Genomic DNA, 18320 nt, shown 5'->3' with positions numbered 1-18320 from the left:
CATTAATCAGGAAATAACAAATAATTTGAAACTGAAGTCAAGAAAGTTACTTGAGCTGTTTTTAATTGACACTTGGTGGATACAAAATAACACAAGTGGTGTATTTTCAGGACATAATCAGAGCTTGTGTACAAAATCAACAAGACGTCCAATCAGTTTCACTCGAGAGTCAAAAGAACAAGTTAGTGAAAGCTCATTAAAAGTCCTTTCTCTCTCGAACAACATTGATTATCACACAGCAGACCAAGTTTTTTCTCTTAACACTGATTTAGTCAGAAAATCTCGATCTCAAATATTTCATTACTTTCGTTGGGATGTGTTTGCCAAATATTAAAAAGTTAAAAGATGTAATATTTCGTTTTTTGGCCTATCCACTGGTTAAGTACTCTCAGATGACCGTCACCTCCCGGCTCTTCCTCTTGATGCAGTCCAAAGTGAGGCTCCTTGTGCCCCCCTTGCGCACCCCATCTCCCAGCTGAGGTGACGATGGTGGACCTGGGATATTCACACTCTGTGCTGAGTATAGGGAGAGACTGGAGGCGTGTAAAGATGACTCTCTCTGCTGGTGTCTTATTAAGTCGCTGTGCAGGTCCCATTCAGATGCGTTAAGGTCTTCCTGAAGCTGCGCTCTGGCTCCTGGTTCAACAGGAAGCTGGCTCCTGGTGGGCTGCAGGTCTCTGAGGAGCTCCAGCAGTTCCCTCTTCTCCAGCTCTGCTTCTGCGAGCTCCTGTCTCCTCAGACGCTCGGCTCCTAACAGGGCTCGCATGTCACACATCACCCGCGACAGCTGACCCTGCACCGAAATGACACAAAGTCAGTAATCAAGCACAAAGGTGATCAAAAGAAGAGATCTCTTCATGTCAGTGACAGTGGTAGGACACTTGTTTGAGGAAAAATTTTCAAGCTATGTGTTATTTTGCAGTTTTGAAAATATAATGTGATCCACAAGTTGTTTATTGACAAACTGAATGAAGGAGGAGTGACAGATCACCTTGAGCTCCTCCACATCGTTCTTCAGCTGCGACTCTTTCTGCACCATGTGCCTCCTCTGGGAATCCAAACGAGACTCCATCTCTCGTCTCACCTCCTCTACCTTGCACAGCATCTCTGCCCTGCCAGAAAAATGTTTAACAAGACACTGCTTAAAAAAAGAAGATGAGAAAAAAAACAAAAACATTTTCCTCTGTGTAACACATGCATACAGACCTGAGCATCTCCACCTCTGTGCGCAGCTCTGCCACACAGTTATGTTGCGACTGATCGATGGAGAGAAGAGTATGACCACAGCCATTTGGACACTCCCTGCTGCGGAAGTTACACTCTGACAGGTGAGCCTCCAGACCCCGCCTCTCTACCTGCACAGGGCAACCTGAGGACAAGAGAGCACTAAAAGGGTTAGATCTGACATGTAGAGAGCATGCACTGCATTTATATTTAATGGTGGTGTGGTAGAAATACTATGACTCAGCAGGACTCATACAGATGGCTTTGTTGGGAGTTCTTTGCACAGTTAATAAAAACATTGCTGTAAAATATTGATAAAATGAACTACAAACAATCAGTGTCCCATCAGTGCAGAAACATTGCTGGATTAGTCAGTCTTTGTGATGATGTTTTCTCTTGCTTTTGCAAATCTTGTAGGACCCTAATTGTCAATTTCAGTCTGTTAAGTAACCAGCTAAAACCTCCACTGTGTCTGTGTGGAAAGAAATGATTATACTGACACAATTTAATAGTTAGCTATTTGTGAAAAACATGCTCCTTACTAAGTAGAAATACAAGTATTATTTGTACAAAGTGCCTAAAAAGGTAAGTACAGAATAAAGAGTGTAAAATGTTTGATGAATTCTCAAAGTTAACACCATGCTGCACCATTTTACATCATGCAAGCACTTACCATGCTCTGGCGGTTTGAAGATACCAACAGAAACCAGGGTCGATCGTGTCTAAGCTGCACTTTGTGTTCACAACACTTCAAAAAGCCACTCTGCATGCACATGCTACAACTCTGTACCTACCACAGTGATAACATATGTACTCTCCACCTGGCAAAAAAACAGGTCAAGACAAATAAAAAAACGTGTATTCGTAAACCTGCTCACTTTTAAATCACTCGCAAAAAAACAATGGAAAGCTGACCCTGAATGCACCCAGTGGGAGCTGTAAACATCCCATAGGCTGCATCAGTTTGGGAGGCAGCCATGGCGACAGAGAAGCCACCTGTTGCTCCCCCACAATCACACACAAAGGTGTCTTATTACCTCCACTATTAGAACTTAAACTGGAAGCCATTTGACAACCATAAAAACTATACAGATAGACTCATCATAATAAGTAATGCATCAGTGGAGCTTCATTCAGGTTTCTTACCTGTGTTGGAGCAGGAGACAAAGGCAAACTCACACTCATCTTCATGGGTGTGTAAGTTCTCTAAGGAGCAGACCATCTCACATCCCTGCCCTGCATTCACACAACGAATCTGCAGGCGGTTCAGGTCATTACGCATGTACCTGTGGCAAAAGAAGAAACCAACATCTCAGGTGAATACAGTGAGAAAACATAGAACATAGATGAGTTGAAGTAGCAGTGGTATAAGGAAAGAATTGAGTTCATTTGTGAGCCAGACGATTAAAGCTGCAGTCAAAGACTCCTACAAACACGTGGACTGACCTGTACAGTGGTTTGAGGCTGCCCACATCCAGTGGCAGTCTGTCCTCTGGACAGGAGTGATGATGGAGCAGCCAGCTGCTGATGCATGCGCTGCAGTAGGCATGTTCACAGGGAGCCTGGAGGGGGCGCTCCAATACGTCTCGACACACACAGCACAGCAGACCCTCATTCACATATCCCACAAACCTCTCCAGATCATAGCCCATACTGCAAAAACAGATATTATTCAGACCTGGCAGTGACAGGAGTGACAGTTTCATTAATTTCCCCATTTTTCTCAATCTTACCTGAAAACTTCACTGAAACAATATCCAACTTTTTTCTTCTTTCCTTATGTTGGTTCCCACTCCTCTTGTTCCTCCACAGTGAACCTTCTGTTATTCATCCACTTCTAAGGTCTCTCCTTCTTCATTCTTCCTCTCTTGACGTGTTGCTACATCAAGGTGAGGGTCTCTTTTTACCTTAAAGCCCTCCTCTCCACCTTTGGGAATGCGTCTCCATGGAGAGGTATCTGTGACAACAAGGGTTCAGGACACAGGCAAGCAGCTGTCAGACGACATCAGATCAGAGAGAGAAAGAAAGAGGCAGAATTACACTCCGAAAACAGACTCATTTGGTTGTAGTGTGTTCCCCTTACTGCTGTGTTGTAGTGTAGCCTTCAGAGATTACTGCTGTCCTTCAACTGTTTCTGGCTCTATTAATGAACCACCCTATTCTCGGCTTGTCTCTCTCTCTCAATAGATGTGGGATTAACATGGATTACACTCTCTCTCTCTGCCTGATTGGATTAGATACTGCATGACATCAGATGGCAGAGACCACAGAAATCAAAGAGCAACCCAATATTCTAAACTCATCCTGGTGCTTTAATATTCTATTGTTTACATTTTTCTTAAGCTATAGATAGATGAAACAATCAAACAATCCATTAAGGTAATATCATTATATTTATTAAAAATTATAATAGAGCACAAAAAAATTAGTCCAAGCCCTTGCAGGTCTGACCCAGGCTAATAAAATAATTTTCAGAAATATAAAACTTTCCATCTCAGTAAAAAAAGCACAATTTGAATTGCTTAACTATAGCATAGGTGGCCTCATTCAGTTGTTTCCCCTATTTTACAGTCACTGATTAATTTCCAGTAATACTGTTCAAAGATCAAATCAGTTGGTATGACTGATTACTGGAGCAGATATTGGCTGCAAAACAAAATATTTTCAGTTTTACCAATCGAAATGCAACACTAATGGTATAACCACTAAAATAGCTTTTTTTTTTTATCAAAGAACTAACCATCATCTTCGTAACTACTATTACTGATAAATATTACATAAGAAATAAAGTCAAACACTCGGGCTCATCGTCCAGAATTGCTGAGGATCTTGAACCCTTAGTGCTTAACACTGTTTACATATTGATGCTTTTAAATTATTGAAGTTTTCTGTTCTTTCTATGTATAAAACATTGCAACAAGTAAAACTGGCAATTATTAAGGACGAGCTTCAACCATGGACAGTATAAATAGGGCTTTAACCAGGAGATTTTACTCATCTCTGACGTTTTACAGGATGAAGTGAGCCCAATAAGAGGCGTTGATGGGGGGGCTCGATTTATAAACCAGTAGTGAACGATTGACGAAACTCAATGGTGTGTATGTGATAAACTCCTACAATGTAATAAATCGAACGTACCCTTTTTTGTTTTGCTCACACCCACTTTCGGTGTTCAGCCAATCACAGTACGAGGTGTGTTCAGCGGGAGAAAGTGAACAGACCGAAGTGGACGAAAGAAGTAAAGAAAAAGGGAAACGTAGTGTGTAAAATTGTTGATTAGGCGACAGTTTGAGCCGTTAACTGTGTCCATCAAACATTTACTTCGTGTGGGTATGTATGACGAGTAATCACACGTTATAGCCTATCAAATATCATTATAGTGCTTGGTGCTTGCTAGCTTGCTAACCTGTCATGGTAGAGAGTTATAATTTACATAAGTTCATATTGATGCCTTTTGCCTTCCTTCATTTATCAGCTACGTGATGCTTTGAAATGCACATTGTAAACGGGAATTATTTGTAACTTGAACCAAAGGTGATTTTTTTTGACATCACATTCAGGGCTTGACATTAACTTTTTTGCTCACCAGCCACTGTGGCTAGTGGTATCCCTGAGTTACTAGCCACTCAGTATTTTCACTGGCCACAATTTGTTGTTGGATAATTATGTTCAATATGATTAAAGCCGATGATGACATGCTAAAGTTTACTTTAAAAAGATTTACAACCTCTTTAAATGTAAATGACCCCTATGCACACTCAAAACAAGACTACATCAATGTTAAAATCCACAGGTCCTTAATCAGGTATTCAGCTCTGATAAAGTTGTGTGTAACATTGTGCTCATTTCATATGAAAATATGCAGTCTATTAAGACATAGTAATTACAATAGTAGTTTGTTATTGCTTATAATAAAATGGTAAAGGGGATTAATTGAACTGATAAAAACTCAGCAAGAGACACAGTCTGCTTAAATATTTATCAACGATTGTAATCAGAAAATCATTTCTTTTTTCATGAGAATGACAACGAAGGAGAGGTAAATTAAATTTCCTCAGAGCTTTCATCATCAGTCATCTTTTTGCTTGTCTCTCTGCTCCATGTTTGAGATAAAACTCAACCCGCCAAAGTGGCCAGTGGGAGCGGCGGTGTTACCAGCCACTGCCGAAATCCACCAGCATTTGGCTGGTTGGCCGGTGTTAATGTCAAGCCCTGATCATTAAGTTTACTGTTTCGAGGTGATTTAGTAAGGATACATACAATTTTACGGTGCTATGGGGCACAAGTAGTGAGTTAAAGCTCCAATACCGTGTAGTTTCATCACAGAAACACCACACACACTTCCCTACAAGTGTATCTCAATAAATTAGTAAGGTTCTTCAAGAGTCAAGTGAAGTGGCCTTATCTACTGCATCCCTCACGCCAAGCTACTCCAGCACCATAGACAGAGTCAGGAGTGTCTCTCCTGGTCTAAGGAGAAAAAGAACTAGATAAATGCTCATTGATTCAAAGTTCCACTGTCCACTGTGTTTTCCAAAGTCAGAATTCAATGCTGCCATTTACTGGGAAAATTAGAGCACTTCAGACTTCAAATTTCACTTTCTAGCTAGACTTGGCACCTGCCCACACCCCCCAAAGTACCAAAAGCTGGTTAAATGACAGTCTAATAATCTACAAAATAAACGAGTTTCTGTTTTTGAACTCATCTACTGAAATAAAGTGACTCTTCCATAATGTTCTACGTTACTGAGATGAAGCCAAATACAATATGGATTGTGAGTTGCTAGAATTGGCTTTAAATGTTGATGTTCCTGTTGCTGCTGTCTGTAGGAGAAATCTGTGAGTCGCTGGTGGAAGAATGCGTCGCTCAGGAGCTCCAAGCCAACTCTTTGGCAATGCTATGAAAAAGCCTCGTTTTGTGCCACCTGGAGCATCTCCTGCTCGTCCACTCACTGAAACTAAGCCCCTGGCTCCTAGACTGGGTTTAGGCAATGCACTAGAAAAGGTTAATCATTCCCAATGTCTAAAGTTAATTACTTAGCATGCTTTTGAGTTTTATCACCCTAATTTATTCTGATCTTCCACAGTTTATAAAGTTTTTTTCTACTCAACCTGCAGGTTCAGAAGAGTCTGGCAACACCAGCTCAAAACAAAACAGAGCATGAAGCCACGCCGAAAGCATCTCATCCAGCAACAGTCTTGTCTGGGGCCCTGGCTCGTGTTCTTGCTGCAACAGAAAGCAAAGAAAATGAGACTGAGACAGAAAATCCTGAGATTGGCTCTGAAGAGCTGAAAGACGACGACAGTCCAGCAGGTAAGCACACAGATACATACCACACGGCCAGAAAGTCAATAAATGTCGTAAATCTCTGCTTTTGTTTTTTTGTTTATAGAAAAAGCCCCAGCATTTTCTGTCTCATCAAATCAAGTCAAACTTAATTGTCATTGGCTTTCAATACAATAATAGAGCAGGCCATGAGACAGTTTTTCTCTTGGATCCAATAAAGAGAACATTCTTTAAAACAAACACGAGTAGCAGCCTGTGTAGTAAGTACCAGTTAAAATGCCCATGTGAAAATGATAACTAGTTTAAAACTAAATAAATTAAAAAAAAATAGACTAAGACCATGCCTTGGGATGTGGTGGTTTGCATATTTTTGATTAGCAGTTTAGCTTTCTGATAGCTTGTGGAAGGAAGCTGTTTATCAGTCTAGTGCTTCTGCATTTATGATCTGTAATATCTGCTGGATCGCAGTGGTTCAAAGAGTTTGTGGAGTGGTTGTGAGGGGGTTCATGACAATGTTGCTGCAGCGGTTCTTGGGCAGAGGGGAGGGAAACAGTGATGACCCTTTTGGTTCTCCTAACAAACCTCTGCAGGGCTTTCTTGTCTGACATGCTGCAGCTATTGTGTAAATTCTGATGTTTACCCAAGTTCAACAATTTTGTTTCTCATTTGTTATTATAAAGTTGCTGTGTTTCATCTAATGCAAAACAACAACATAATACTGGCTTCATATACCACCCATTAACACTCAATCCCTGGCTACTCCTCTACTCAGATAACACATTTCCTGTTAAAAGGACAACACAGATCTATCTATCTATCTATCTATCTATCTATCTATCTATCTATCTATCTATCTATCTATCTATCTATCTATCTATCTATCTATCTATCTATCTCTTTTTCTTTCTTAACTGACCTCCTTCTAATTATTAGATTTCAACCCTTCAGCATCCAGCATCAGTTATGGGGTGATATAGGTAAAAGCAAACGTGTCAACAAAACAAACCTTAACTTTAAATATTGACTTGAAATCCCCTTAAGATCTGTCATAATTTAATCAGTGCTAAAGCTAAATTTCACGTTGAATCGAGTTAACTGTGTCATATGTGTAATTGCATCCTTTTTGGAGTACACTTTGTGGTATCTATTTAAACTTTAATGATAGTCAACAATTAGATTATGCTAAAATATAAAAAGATGCAACTTTTGATCATAGTTCTTCTCATGTTTATGGCTTCATGAGTGGAATCTTATAATAATCCACTGAGAGAAATCAGCCTGCAGCGGAAAACATGCAGAAAGGGATGGTGCTCTTTTTGTCGCTGGGTTTCAAAATCCTTCCAGCACGTTTGACCTTTGTGTTTAGGTTTGTTCTTAATCAAGAATAATTACGGCAATTACAGACACATTTTAGATGGGGGATGTGGTGTGTCATGCACAGTCGAAACTTCTGACGACAAAATACTACTATTCTGGTCCTTTCAATGTTCTTTTGTCATCTAGCGACCCCGCATTTATAACATCGCCTGAATGGCATTTCCTTCGTTTAACGCCATGAACAAAACGTGCGCTTAGTGTTGGAGCTGAGTGGCTGTCATGCCCCGCAGCTTGACTGTCTCTCAGACGCCAAAATTAACGAACGCTTGTTGAAGGTGGATGTTAAACCAGCCGTGCAGAGGGTGGGTAACAGCAGATCCAGCATTATGTAAATTGGCGTGGTAATGCCGCGGCAGCAGCCGGTAGATTAGGACTGTGCTCGGGATCAGTGAGCCACCGTTCCCTCCTCCTCCCGGAGCAACTAGTGCCTGTCCTTCTCAATAAAAAAACACGCGGCGGACACGCTACCTGCCTCTGTGTCTGCACGGGTTCCCCACGCGCTCTGTGCACGTTTTGATTAAATTAAGCCACTGTCCCAGACACTGAGCGGAGCTTTAGCGGGAACATTTGCCAAAGACGGCGGGTTAGGAAGATGAGCGATATGCATCTGCGAGCATGCGCAGCGCGCTGACTAACCCCTCCCCCACGCGGTTAGTTAAGCCAGCACTATTTCAGTGGACTTTGCTGCTCATATCAAAACCCCTGACCCCTAATAACTGGTAAAACATTGTTTCAAGAGTGTTTTCCTCATTTTCATTTTGACACAGAGTCTGTGCCGCCGGTGTTGTGTCATAATAAGAAGACTGAGTGGCTGTGCTGTGCTCTGTGCTGTGCTCGGTTTGGGGTTTAGAGAGACCGAGCTGTAAGTAGGTCGGGCTGGGCTTAAGCGGCTTAGCTACGTCAGCCTAAGCTGGGAGGAATTCATCCAAAGCCCTCCGCGGTAGGCGGGGGCCTAAACGAGGCTGGCCTAGTTAAGCCTGATTCTTATTGTGTGCAGCACAGCCTGTTTTTGTTGTGCAACGTAGCTGAGAGGCAACCAAGGAGGAGAGTATGAATCCTTGCACGTTAGGCAAAGCTTATGTTTTGTTCTGAGTAGAAGAAGAAAGGGGAAATGAGAAATGTGTGGGACTTTTAACTTTTCACCGTGGACCAAGAGAAGCCAGAAGCAGGGACAAAAAAGACAGGTTGGAAGAGTGAGGAGCCTCAGTATCAAGAGTAGGTGCTGACGGGTGATACTCCTAAGCCGGGCTTGGTCTGTGTGAGTCCACTATGCTCTAAGATGGCATCCAGCTCTGTGTTTCTGTCCAGTATGGTGGGCAAGGCTCGCTCCTCCAACTTCACCCTCTCTGAGAAGCTGGACCTGTTGAAGCTAGTGCGCCCTCACATCCGCATCCTGGAGGAGCACACCAACAAACATGCGGTCATCGTGGACAAGAACAAGTGCTGGGACACTGTGGCTGAGCAGTACAATGCCCTGGGAGGAGACAGACCCCACCGCACTGCTCAGGGACTCAGGACCCTTTACAAGAGGCTGAAGGAGTCTGCAAAGCAGGAAGTGATGCAGCGGAGACACGCCCAGCCTGAGTACAGAGCCAGCATCTCTGAGCCAACCAGGAGAATTATGGAGATGATCCCTCACCTGTTTCACCATGTGCCCATTCACGAGAAGGACCAGGCTCTGCGCAGGTAGAGTATTAACAAACACAGACACACAGGTCTGCAGGGACAACACAGCAGTAAGCCAAGAGTTTAGAGAGCACGGACGTGTATAATTAGCTTCAAAACAGTTTGATTCATGATACTGATTGAACTGTAAGAGGAACAGGGATGGGAGGGGCTGAACTCAGTCATAAAACCCAATCAGATTACACACACAGCCAGCACATGGCAGGGCTGAACAGAAAAACACAGCATGTCCTGGAAACCTGGACTTTTCCTTTACACACATTCATAACACTTATGCCTTGTTTAATCTTTCAGTTTAGTTTCTTTTCAATATGAAAAATTTGCAAACCTCAGTGTCATGCATTTAACTAATGTTGCCAGAAATCAGAGGGATGCAAAGGTTATGGTTCAGGAGAATTAACTTGATTTTGTTTAAAATCTTTTGCCAGTTTGGTTTTAATATTATGCTCTTAATTCTCTCACTGAAGAGCAGCCCTGTGAAATTTTAACCACAGGTGTCACCAATTCAGGAACCCCCATATAATCAACAACATGTTGACACTCAAAATACACGACATACACTGGTTCACTAATTTCTACCCTTGTTTCTTTTCAGATTAATATACAGCAAGCACAGCTCTCCAATCGAGCATCCTGGCAGCAGCTCCTCTCTGGCTGGACTCCAGGATTACTCAGCAGCTGTCCCAAGTATCCCCCATGAGGTGGTCCAGCTGGACCCTGAAGAGGATGTTAAACCACCGCCAGACCTCCCTCTCCTCTCTGCACACACAGGGCCAGGGCTGGATGGAGGCCAGGAACAGGATGGAGAGCAGGACTTAGGCAGCGTCCACGATTATGAAGCATCCCTGTCTCCCACTCCGTCCTCCGTCAACATCCCCCTATCCACCTCGCCTCTGCCCTTGCGGCACGACCTTTACCCAAATGATATCTACCCCCATCATGAGCCTGACAGGTTTCGCCCACTGCACCTGGCCAAAGAGGAGCACGAGCTGGTGTTAGCCAATCACAGGAAGGTTGCGATGTATTTGGAGGAGAAGAGGGAGGGGCTGAAGAGGAAACAGGATCTGGAGGAGGAACTCCTGAGAGCCAAAATCAAAGTAGAGAAACTAAAGGCCGCTCGACTGAGACACGGGCTGCCAATTCCTCTATAACAAGCATGAACACACATGTCCTTGGCCACTGTTAGAAAGGGAGAGTCTCTGAGGAGTTCAGAAAGACCTGGGAAGACATCAGTTTTATGTTTGCGAGCTGTAACAGAACTTTCATTTCCTTTGGAAACATAGTGCCTCGGGCAGACACTACACGCCTGCATTCTGCAGAAAAGGCTGACTTCTTTTTTCCATCAGTCTGTATTTGTGCTTGTCTGTTAAATATGTCTCCTCATTCACTGTGATGACAGAAGCAGCAACAAAACACGTAAATGCCCACTTTAGAAATACTGTGATAGGCCCAAAAAGGCAAAAATCAATGTGAAAGTTGAGTTTCTTGAAGGGAATATTAATAGTAATGAATGTGTCATACCATGATGGTACTCTTCCTGGCCCCTGTGAAATGTCTGAGAATTTTAGCGTAGCATTTGTCACCCGTATTGATCAGGTGTGGAATATCTCCTTACAGCATTTACTGCAGTGAAATACTGAAGAACTTTAGTGTGGGAGTCTGCTTGGGTTTTGGATCGGTGTCAAAAAAAAAATAGTTTGTCAAAAAAAAATTGACTTCAAAAACACGATTAATACATGAGATATTTCTCTGCCGCAACTGAAGTGAAACAAACTAGAGATTGGATTAAAAAAATCAAGAAGTGCTATCTTATATTAGAGGAAACACCTCTTCAGAAGTTAGAAATGTTCAGTTTGCCACGATTTAAGCACAATTTTTACGAAAGCCTTAAATTAGCGATGCTAATGAGGAAAACTGATTTTGAGGTACTACAATGAATCATGTCGGTTCATGTTAGAAGTTCTCTTGCCGAATGGAAAAGAAGGGAGATGTGGAGTTGGTTTTGTGATATCAATGTTATTTAATGTATGTGACTACAACACTGATTGTATTGTAATGTTGGTACTAAGGTATTTGTCCATATGTTTCTTTATTTCTATAAAAAAAAAATCAGATTAGTTAACTTATGGTCTTGTCTTGATTACACGTCGTTCAAACCTTGGTGCTCTAATTTATCACCTTTTTTCTCACTTGTTTATACCAGCCTATATTCATAATCGTTACAGACACACTGTTACATATGATGAAGATGATGGGATGAGTCACAGTAAAGTCTGCTGAATGCTGGGCTGTTGCGTTGTGAAGACTTGGTGCAACAGAGACCTCTGCTGGTGGCTTTATGTAAGGTTTACATGTCTATCTGCTCAGTTTAAATTTTGTGTGTTTCTGTGTTTCAGGACATGAGCTTCCTGTTCGGCCACCCTCTATTTCTACAGCTGCAGGCTCTGACTCTGGCTGCAGTCAGGATGGCGCACGTTACTTCAGTGTGATGTGGTGTAAAGCCAGTAAGAAGAAACACAAGCGCTGGGAGGGTGATGCAGTCCTGGTTACTAGAGGACGCACAGCCACACTGAAAGATATGGAGGGGAAAGATATTGGCAAGGGTGAGACAGAAAACAGGAGTTACATTTTTGTTTTAGGAACATGTTTATGACCAGTGAGGACATAAACATGTCACAGTTTAGTGGTCATGAGTTCTTTGCATGTTTGTTTCAGGAAGTGGCTACAAAGTGTCCATGCTGGCCTCCCTGTCTGAGGGAGAGACCTTGATGATTGGAGGGAAGGAGGTGGAGGTGATGGGGGTCATCACTGCTGAGGATTTTGCCAGGGGTCGTTGCTTTCAAGATGTCCAAGTAGAGACAGAAAAGCCACTCGCACGGTCTGCTCCACCGCCATCACGCCGCTTGGGGTCCAAACCATTCTGTCCTCCAAGTCTCTTGGGAGGAGCTGATCATCCAGGATCCAGAACAGAGGGGGAGCAGACCTGCAGGCCTCGGCACAACCCACTGGACCCAGGTATCAAGAGTGAATACAAGACTGTGTTCATCCATTGTTTTATCTTGTGAAAGTTTCCACAAGTTGTTTAGGAAAGTGGAGATCTGATTAATTACTGACTCACAGCAAGCAAACAAAAAAAAAAATTGTGAATTTACTCTGTTAAAATTTAATATGGCTACAGCTAAATTATTTTGAAAACAAATATCTAAAAATACTTTTTATATTGTATTTGGGGTTTTGATCAATTGGTATCAAACAAATGCAACTGATGGAAAGGACTGCGATTACACATTTGTCCCAATCTGTAGATTGGATCATTTTTGCATGTTTTCAGTGAAAAAATTGAGAATATATTTTGGTATCCTAAGTCAGCACCTCTGGTTCGATTTCAGGTGCCCTGGTGATGCCTCGTCCATCCTCTAACCACCAGTGGTCTAACAACAGGTCAGGACTTCCTGTGGTTGATGTTGTTGTTGACCCACACCTGACCCATCACCTGCGACCCCATCAGAGAGATGGCCTGCTCTTCCTGTACGAGTGTGTCATGGGCATGAGGTAACAGAGCAGTAGAAGCCCAACAGCAGGAAAGCTAGTGATAGCTGGCATCAGACCTCCTGATTGTTACTGATGTGCTCATTGTGTCCACTTTAGAGCTGTGGGGCGTTACGGGGCTATTCTGGCTGATGAGATGGGTCTGGGAAAGACCCTTCAGAGTGTTGCACTGTCTTGGACTTTGCTCAAACAAGGACCATACGGGGGAAAGGCTGTTGCTAAGAGAGTCCTTGTGGTCACTCCGGGCAGCCTTGTACAAAACTGGGGTGCCGAGTTTCACAAGTGGCTGGGCCGGGAGAGGATCAGTGTTTTCACTGTGGACCAGGTGAGAAAAGAGGAAAAGTATTGAATTAGTTTAAAATGAGGTTAAGGAGTATGAGAGTAGCACGGATAGAAAACAGTTACAGTTTTGGTCTTTATAAAGACCCGGGGTCCCTCATCCGGGCTTACACTCCTTCTCGCCCACTATGCTTGTGAAAGATGCCTGGTGCTCCCAGCGCGGCTCTTAATCTCTAGCCAGACTCTTCTCCTCTGTTTTTCCCAAATGGTGGTATGAATTGCCAAACTCTATATGATCCACATAGTCCCTTTCTACTTTGAGAGATGTCTAAAAACTCATCTGTTCAGGCGACACTTAAGCACTTAATCTGATCCTTCTCCTCTTTGTCCTCAGGGGTAGAATGAGTCAGAAAGTCTCAGGTCCAGCTCCTCATTTCTGACTAGTAATAAGTGAGCATCATGGAATGATTCTAAACAATGTAGACTGAAAATCTAATAAAAGATGTTGATAAAATATCAGAAAATCAGAAGAGGAGTCAGACATAAATCCACATGGAATTGCCTATGATTTGCATTTTTCTAGCTCTCTATCAGAAGAAATCAATGTATCAATGTAAATTTTTCACGCCATTGACATGCATTCTTTGATGATGTGCAGGATCACAGGATAGAGCAGTTTGTGATCTCACCCCTGCATAGTGTTCTTGTGATCAGCTATGAAATGCTGCTTCGCTGCCTGGAGCAGGTATGTTTGCCTCATGTCTGCTTTCTAGTGTTCATGTTATGAGTAAAAACACTTTTTTATCACCAGTTTGAGAAGTTATAGTGCGTATTGTCTTGTTTTCAGGTTCAAAAAGTAGAGTTTGGTCTTGTAATTTGTGATGAAGGCCACAGGTTAAAGAACAGCAACATCAAAACATCCTCAGCACTGAGCAGCTTAAGCTGCACTCGCAGAGTCATTCTGACAGGTAGGAACATACGCTAAATGAATTATATCAGACATGGATTCTTTGAGTAACATTAAACTTTCTTGAAAAAAGTTTGAAAAGGAAATCCTCTTTGTTTTCATGAAGGCACCCCTGTGCAGAATGACCTTCAGGAGTTTTATGCCATCATCGAGTTTGTAAACCCAGGGATTCTTGGTTCCTCGACTGGATACAAGAAAGTGTATGAGGAGCCCATTTTACGCTCAAGACAGCCCTCCTGTACAGAGGTACGTCTCTACCTGTCTCACCTTTAAATGTTACAAATGAAGTCTTTTGTCTTAACTCCGTGCTGATTCTGGTCTCTTGTCTTTCCGTCAGGGAGAGAGAGTTTTGGGTGAAGAGCGAGCAGCAGAGCTCTCTCGCCTCACAGGCATGTTCATCCTGAGACGGACGCAGGAGATCATCAACCGCTATCTGCCCCCTCGTCTGGACTGGACGCTGTTCTGTGAACCCTCTGCTTTGCTGCTAGAGCTGTATGAGCGCCTCCTCTGCCACAGAGTTTTCAGAGCCTGTCTTCAGGGAACGACGCAGACTCACACACACTTGGCCTGCATCACGGCTCTAAAGAAGCTCTGTAACCATCCCGGTCTGCTCCACGCCACGGTCAAGGTAACCTATGTCATGAGCCGTCAAAGGGTTATTATATGTAAATGGATATATCACATTTGTTGCCTTAGACTTCTCTTTTTTGTTTTGTCTTAAATTTGGTCAAAAGGTAGTTTGTTTTTGATAAAAGAAAGTTTCTGACCTTTGGCTAACTGTTCAGTGTCTTTTATTGAAGGAAAAAACAGATGGCTCATTGGAGAGCTCCATGTATGATGGCTTGGCAGAGCTCTTCCCAGAATCCTACTCTTCAGGAGGATTTAACATCGAAGACTCTGGGAAACTCCTGGTTCTGTCTGACCTGCTGAGTGCTGTCAGACAGATCAGCCCTTCTGACAGGTGACTGAGAGCATGTGTTTGCATTTACAGGTGTGTTTTCATTCCTTGCTAACTTAGCCTGTGTCCTTTTTCAGGGTGGTCATAGTGTCCAACTATACGAAGACACTCGACCTGCTGCAGGACTTATGCACGCACATGAACTACACCTTCTGCAGACTTGACGGGCAGACCCCGACCAGCCAGAGGCAGCGGCTAGTCGACAATTTTAACAGCCCCTACTCAAACACTTTCCTGTTTCTGCTGAGCTCAAAAGCAGGAGGAGTAGGGCTCAATCTGATTGGTGCCTCACATCTTGTCCTTTATGATATTGACTGGAACCCAGCCAATGACATTCAGGTAAGAGAGTAGGGGTCTCAAACTCAAACTCAGCAAAACCATTTCTTATGGCTCACCACCTGATATCAATTTATAACGATATCAAGTCCGCTAGGTTAAGTGTAAGCACTGCTGGTCTCATCACATGCATCATTACGTGTGTGTCCACCAGATGGTGCTGTGTTGATGTGTCTTTGTGTCCTGCATCTTGTTCTTTCTCTATCTTGTCTAGGCCATGGCTCGAGTGTGGAGAGATGGGCAGAAGAAAACTGTACACATCTATCGTCTCCTCACTGCAGGTCAGAAAATACAACCTCTTCCGAGACTGTTTCTGCAGCTTAGAGTGACAAATTAGAATTACAGCAAAATTAAGCTGGACCATAATAATAATAATACATTATTTTTTTCAAGATGTATTTTATTTACAGGGTAAAAGACAGGATCAAGCAATTTGGAAACATAACAGATTTGTAGAAAACAGTTTTAGAAAGATAAACCCTGATTCTTCATGAACACCATTCTGTGCAGGAGAGTTATTAAAAATGCCAATGATTTGGCCTTTGCACATTGTCAGGGATACAGTGACAACAGTGAGACTGCACCCACTGATTTCTCTGAATCCTGGGGACATAAAAGGTCAATAAATCCTTCATTTGAATTGGAGCTGGGCCATTTAGTGCATTAAAAGCTGTCGATACAATTTCAGGATCAATTCAGAGAGGCACACACAGCCTGTGTATGTAGGCTATCACTGGAGTCCGGTGCAGGGTGCTGTGTATTGTACAGTCAACCAATCTGAAGTTTTTGTGTCTTGCTGTGTTTTATTTTCTCACAGGCACGATTGAGGAGAGGATTTTCCAGAGACAGGTGTCCAAACAGGGGCTTTCTGGGACGGTGGTTGACCTGGGCAAAGGGGCAGAGCACTGCAACTTCTCTACCAGTGAGCTTCGAGATCTCTTTAGCCTGACAGACACACCTTCCCTGACACACGACCTGCTGAACTGCAGCTGCAGCATGGATGGTTCACTTCAGGGTAGGCTCACAGCACAATTACACTTGTGTGTGCTGTTACTGAGACATCCATTCATTTTTCTCTCCTTCATTCTCAGCTGTCGAGGAGGAGACTATGGAGCAAGTGCCTGAAAGGCCTTGCCAGCTCGGTCGCCAAGCAGAGCGCAGTGGAGCTGCACAGAAGCCTCTCAGCATGTCTGAGCTGATGCAGTGGAGACATTTCTCTGGTGACACACACACCTTCTCAGACCCTTACCTTGATCACTCAAGAAACCACATCACCTTTGCCTTCCAGACCACTATCTCTGACACAGCACAGAGCTCAAACACTGGATGACTCTCTTAGAAACACATGACTCTCACTCATGTTGGTGAGTTGTCTTCTGTGTGTTTGTCTTCAGGCTCTCTGCGCTTTGTTCACAGCCTGGATGCAACAGATGACTAAAACAGTCCAGGGTCACTGCCAACAACAGCAGCACAATTCCAAACAGTTTTTTAAGAGACACAGTTTGTGAGAATTTTTTATCCTTTCTTCATCATTTTCTGTCTTTATTCAAAGGTGTTACTGTTAGATCTCACTAAATAAATTAAACCAAAGGAGCATGGTTAATAAACACATCTTTTCTGAGTTGAACACTTGTTATTCTTCCGAAGGAAGCATGTATAAATGACAGGAGGTGTGTGTCTTATACTCTTAATCAGGGGTGGGCAACTAACTTTTTCAAGGGGCCAAGTGAGAAACCTGAATTGTGTCAGAGTGACGCATCAACAGTAACGAATAATGAAGATCTATATAACAATAAAAAAAAACTTGAATGATTTAAACTTTATTTTACCTCCGCAGCAAGAAAAATCAGTCTTGGGCTTAAACAAATAGAGATAGAAATCTGGATGGATTTCTGAGGTGTCTATGAAGGACAGCTGAGAGGTGATCATCAGTGATAGAGGATCTGTGTTTGGATTTGTTGAGCTTCACTTGTCACTGTTCACACACGCAAGTGTGTCCATACAGACACAAGCCATGCTTTTCAAAATAAAAGCTGCGCTGTTATTGCGTGCTCCCCAGAATTTTTGTTTTCTTATTTATGATTGACCTCACGCTGGCCAGACAGGGTTGCCAAAAGGGCCAGATGTGGCCCGCAAGCCGTACATGGCCCATGTCTGCTCTAGATAACCATGCTTAGAAATACATTTTTGTCCATCTAGAGAAATATTTAGAGTCCGATTTTGAATCTTTGTAGTACTGGGGCATGTTCAGATGACATGGAGTGTATGTGGTGGAGAACTAGCATCCATATAAATAAGTTTACAGCTTTACAAAGAATGGATCCAGTAGCAACTCTTTACGCTATCAAGTCTTCATCCTGTGCTTTTATGACTCATTGTCACAACTTCTGATGTAAGGCTTGGTTCACATATGTTAAATGAATCTGCCAGGGTCCACTCTGTCCAGTCTGTTAGTTTGGATAACACTGGTCTGTTCATGCTCTCCAACACAAAGCTGCTGCGTGGGAGTCACGGAGTTGTGTGTGTGTGTGTGTGTGTGTGTGTGTGTGTGTGTGTGTGTGTGTGTGTGTGTGTGTGTGTGTGTGTGTGTGTGTGTGTGTGTGTGTTTGTGTGTGTGTGTGTGTGTGTGTGTGTGTGTGTGCGTGCGCCCTGAATTG

At 42.9% G+C, this 18320-nt stretch overlaps 3 protein-coding genes across 6 annotated transcripts; 2 read left to right on the top strand and 1 right to left on the bottom strand.

The window, feature by feature from the left end:
• Window positions 1-61: 61 nt before the first annotated feature.
• On the bottom strand, window positions 62-6443 carry rnf41l (ring finger protein 41, like). Of its 3 annotated transcripts, none has more exons than XM_074683725.1 (8): window positions 6337-6443; window positions 2958-3181; window positions 2671-2877; window positions 2371-2510; window positions 2019-2045; window positions 1207-1369; window positions 992-1112; window positions 62-793 (listed from the first exon to the last, which is right to left on the bottom strand). In XM_074683725.1, exons 3-8 carry the CDS (start codon window positions 2874-2876, stop codon window positions 389-391), a joined length of 1062 nt encoding a protein of 353 aa, XP_074539826.1. In that variant the 5' UTR covers window position 2877; window positions 2958-3181; window positions 6337-6443; the 3' UTR covers window positions 62-388. The 3 variants fall into 3 exon arrangements, with proteins under 3 accessions (XP_074539826.1, XP_074539828.1, XP_074539829.1); XM_074683727.1 differs by lacking the exon at window positions 6337-6443 and adding an exon at window positions 3308-3651; XM_074683728.1 differs by lacking the exon at window positions 2019-2045.
• rad54b (RAD54 homolog B) lies at window positions 4416-18178 on the top strand. 2 transcript variants are annotated; one of them, XM_074683723.1, is made up of 16 exons: window positions 4416-4554; window positions 6055-6229; window positions 6343-6538; window positions 11971-12177; window positions 12290-12589; window positions 12964-13126; window positions 13223-13448; window positions 14061-14147; window positions 14250-14370; window positions 14476-14615; window positions 14707-14997; window positions 15170-15330; window positions 15405-15666; window positions 15878-15944; window positions 16481-16678; window positions 16755-18178. In XM_074683723.1, exons 2-16 carry the CDS (start codon window positions 6083-6085, stop codon window positions 16991-16993), a joined length of 2805 nt encoding a protein of 934 aa, XP_074539824.1. In that variant the 5' UTR covers window positions 4416-4554; window positions 6055-6082; the 3' UTR covers window positions 16994-18178. The 2 variants fall into 2 exon arrangements, with proteins under 2 accessions (XP_074539824.1, XP_074539825.1); XM_074683724.1 differs by lacking the exons at window positions 4416-4554; window positions 6055-6229; window positions 6343-6538 and adding an exon at window positions 8568-8607 and having other exon boundaries at window positions 16755-18177.
• LOC141800885 (fibrinogen silencer-binding protein-like) lies at window positions 8664-11696 on the top strand. The gene is made up of 2 exons (XM_074683729.1): window positions 8664-9574; window positions 10170-11696. The coding sequence occupies exons 1-2, from the start codon at window positions 9168-9170 to the stop codon at window positions 10723-10725; spliced, it is 963 nt and encodes a 320-aa protein (XP_074539830.1). The 5' UTR covers window positions 8664-9167; the 3' UTR covers window positions 10726-11696.
• Window positions 18179-18320: the final 142 nt, after the last annotated feature.

This window comes from Halichoeres trimaculatus, unplaced genomic scaffold (genome assembly GCF_033239565.1).
Source record: "Halichoeres trimaculatus isolate MK-OKI-2021-1 unplaced genomic scaffold, fHalTri1.1 fHalTri1_scaffold_12, whole genome shotgun sequence".
NCBI lineage: Eukaryota > Metazoa > Chordata > Actinopteri > Labriformes > Labridae > Halichoeres > Halichoeres trimaculatus.
Note: the sequence above shows the minus strand (reverse complement) of the source record. Positions and strands in the feature narration are given on the sequence as shown.

Excerpts from the sequence above, each read along its gene's own strand:
- rnf41l (XM_074683725.1), bottom strand. The coding sequence starts at position 2,876 with ATGGGCTATGATCTGGAGAGGTTTGTGGGATATGTGAATGAGGGTCTG. Across the intron at positions 2,046-2,370 it reads TGTCTCCTGCTCCAACACAG|GTGGAGAGTACATATGTTAT; the intron begins GTAAGAAACCTG and ends TTTTTTTGCCAG. Across the intron at positions 1,370-2,018 it reads GTACATATGTTATCACTGTG|GTTGCCCTGTGCAGGTAGAG; the intron begins GTAGGTACAGAG and ends TCTTGTCCTCAG.
- rad54b (XM_074683723.1), top strand. The coding sequence starts at position 6,083 with ATGCGTCGCTCAGGAGCTCCAAGCCAACTCTTTGGCAATGCTATGAAA. Across the intron at positions 14,616-14,706 it reads GACAGCCCTCCTGTACAGAG|GGAGAGAGAGTTTTGGGTGA; the intron begins GTACGTCTCTAC and ends TCTTTCCGTCAG. Across the intron at positions 16,679-16,754 it reads CATGGATGGTTCACTTCAGG|CTGTCGAGGAGGAGACTATG; the intron begins GTAGGCTCACAG and ends CTTCATTCTCAG.
- LOC141800885 (XM_074683729.1), top strand. The coding sequence starts at position 9,168 with ATGGCATCCAGCTCTGTGTTTCTGTCCAGTATGGTGGGCAAGGCTCGC. Across the intron at positions 9,575-10,169 it reads AAGGACCAGGCTCTGCGCAG|ATTAATATACAGCAAGCACA; the intron begins GTAGAGTATTAA and ends GTTTCTTTTCAG.